Raw genomic sequence first — 2,785 nt, 5'->3', positions numbered from 1 at the left:
GTGTTTCTGAGCGTTTGGGGTGCAGAGCAGAGGGAATTTGTATAACAAAAGAATGTGCTGTTGGGTCCAGCAGCTGAGGTTGTGTTTTCCCTCATGTTCACAGCCTGAGCAACAACAATCTTTCCTTGAATGCTGTTCTCACGTTGGCAAAGGAAGTCATCGCGTGTCAAAATGCTACTGAACTGTGTGTGAGGTATCAATACAGGAGTTGTTACAAAAGAACATACGTTGACTGGTTGTCTCTTTAGATGCTGACTTTACATGGACACTGTTTTGCAGCTTAATTGTTGGCTAATCAAAGTCACCAAAAATTGTCTCCTTTTCCTTTTCGGTTGGAAACAAAGTGTGAATTCATTACATAATGTGCTTCCTTGTTGTATTTTTTTAATCAGTCATTTTATCTTTGCTCTATAAATTAATTTTCAGGGTCTGATATTTCTTCTTATATAACAGAATTTAAACTTGCTTTTAATCTCTGCAATATATCAACCATGAAATTCTTTACCAACTAGCATAAATTTGCTCTAAATCAGCTAAGTTTACTGAAAAGGTGTGGATTTAAGTAGCTGTAGGTCTGTGTTCCTTTAAATGACAAGTTTCATTGTTTTCATATGTCCAAGATGGCAGAGAAAGGGTAGAAATTTTAGATCCTGACTCTTATGGTTGCCTTATGCTCTAAGTTTAAGAGGTCAAAGTATTCCTTGGTGTAACTCAAATTGCATGCAGCTTTTTCTTATGTTTCCTGCTGGAATGAAGCTTCTACCAAACCTCTTTCCATCAAACTTCTGGTCTTGCAAAAGAGTTTCCAGTCCAAAATTCCTAACTGTGTCACTGTCCTGTATGCACAGCAGTCCCAGTTCACATGTGGGGTACCCTGCTGCCCTCTAACCACATGTCTGCTTGGTCACTTGCCCATGGCAATGTGCCAGCAGATGTCAAGTCCATTTTTCGCATTCAGGCAACAACTTCAGTCCATATTGAGCACCTCTGCTAAATAAATGTCATCCTTCCACCTGTGCCCTAACATTGGCTTGGATCTCTTTTTACAGGAAGGACACTGTGATTATTTATTTTTGTGGCCAATCCGGGAAAGTTCCAAGGTGAGAAACTGCACTTCGAGTTATGTTGTACTCATAGAATTTTAGGAGTTGGAATGGACCTTACAGATCATCTAGTCCCAACCCCTGCCATGGGCAAGGACACCTCCCCAATAGATCAGGTTGCTCAAGGCCTTATCCAACCTGGCTTTGAACACTGCCAGGGTTGGGGAAGCCACTACTTCCCTGGGCAACCTGTGCCAGTGTCTCACCACCCTTACAGAAAAAAATCTTTTTTCTTATATCTAACCTAAACTTTCCCTCCTTCAGTTTGTACCAATTACCCCTTGTCCTTTCACCAAAAGTTGAAAGTTACGTAAGTTTGCATGGAGTGGTTGGACAGAACACAGAGCCTGTGGTTTCTGCTAGAAAATACTGCTCAGCACCCAAGTCCTTAGGTATTTCATGAAGACATATTAAAGGCCAAATATTTTGCTTGTTTGCAGATCCTTGGATTTGAGGTGGGAAGAGAATAAGGAACATGCAATTCCAACTAGACACAAGAAGTTATGGTAAGAGAAGGCATTGAAATTTCTGATGGTGCATGTGATTTGCAGGTGACAGGTACTACAGAAAGGCAAGAATAGCAGCTGTGTTGGTCCTTGAGGACAGAGAATATTTCCACATGTGGAAAAGTTTGAAATAAACCTGAATCAGTAAATAAAATAGAAATCCCTATCTGGCCCAGCCAGTGCCTTTATTTCTTCTGTGTTGGGCTGTACAGCCCTAGAGAGGCAGAGTTCCCATGATAATGCCCATCTTGCCATATGTTCTACTGACCACCAAAAGCATGAGCCATATAGTTCTTTCTTGCCTGGGCTCCAGAAGAGTGATGGTTTTCTGAAAGCAGAATTCGGGTGTGTTATCTGAGGTGTCAAAGATGGGAAATGGCCCTCCCTTGCCTCCTTCTGCTTCCCTCACCACTGTGCACAACAAGAACAGTTACACCCATCCCCTTCTCAGAGTTGGTGGTGCCAGGCAGCTCTTGCACAAGGTGTTGCACTTGCACAGTACTCTGGAAGCACATCCCTCTGCACTCCTTTTGCAGCACTGGCTATAGAGAAACAGAGTAATATGCCCAGGATTGTGTGGCAGAGTAGAAAGTAAAAGCTTCTCTCTTGGTACAGCTTCTGTGTGCTCTCGTTTGGAGACACACCAGAAATACCTGAGCCCCCCATCCCCTCACTGCTCACTAACTCTTTCTGCTCACAGCTTGCAGGATTGCAGCCTGTCTTCTCAACATGCTGAGGAGATCATTGCCATTCTCAAGAGCTGCCCCTGTCTCTCTGAAGTGGTGTAAGTGCCTTCTTTCCTTCCTGTTGAGTGGCTGCAGTTGGGTGGTGAGGTGCAGGGGATCATAGCATCACAGACTGGTTTGGGTTTGAAGGGGCCTTAAAGATCATCTTGTTCCGCTTGCAGGATTGCAGCCTGTCTTCTCAACATGCTGAGGAGATCATTGCCATTCTCAAGAGCTGCCCCTGTCTCTCTGAAGTGGTGTAAGTGCCTTCTTTCCTTCCTGTTGAGTGGCTGCAGTTGGGTGGTGAGGTGCAGGGGATCATAGCATCACAGACTGGTTTGGGTTTGAAGGGGCCTTAAAGATCATCTTGTTCCACACCCCCTGGACAGGGACAGGACACCTTCCACTAGACCTAGGGATGTTACAGTGGGATCCTGGTTAGGGATTTTCG

At 44.2% G+C, this 2,785-nt stretch overlaps 1 protein-coding gene across 1 annotated transcript in view; it reads left to right on the top strand.

The window, feature by feature from the left end:
* NLRC5 (NLR family, CARD domain containing 5) overlaps positions 1–2,785 on the top strand; it is a gene marked incomplete at its 5' end in the record, with an annotated part of 39,245 nt that overhangs the window by 10,136 nt on the left and 26,324 nt on the right. The window contains 4 exon segments of the mRNA XM_009071858.1: positions 104–193; positions 1,050–1,100; positions 1,544–1,609; positions 2,310–2,393. Of these exon segments, the coding sequence (XP_009070106.1) occupies positions 104–193; positions 1,050–1,100; positions 1,544–1,609; positions 2,310–2,393 (291 nt within the window).

Source organism: Acanthisitta chloris, unplaced genomic scaffold (genome assembly GCF_000695815.1).
Source record: "Acanthisitta chloris isolate BGI_N310 unplaced genomic scaffold, ASM69581v1 scaffold22293, whole genome shotgun sequence".
Classification (NCBI taxonomy): Eukaryota; Metazoa; Chordata; class Aves; order Passeriformes; family Acanthisittidae; genus Acanthisitta; species Acanthisitta chloris.
The sequence above is the reverse complement of the archived record's forward strand: the minus strand, read 5'-3'. Positions and strand labels throughout refer to the sequence as shown.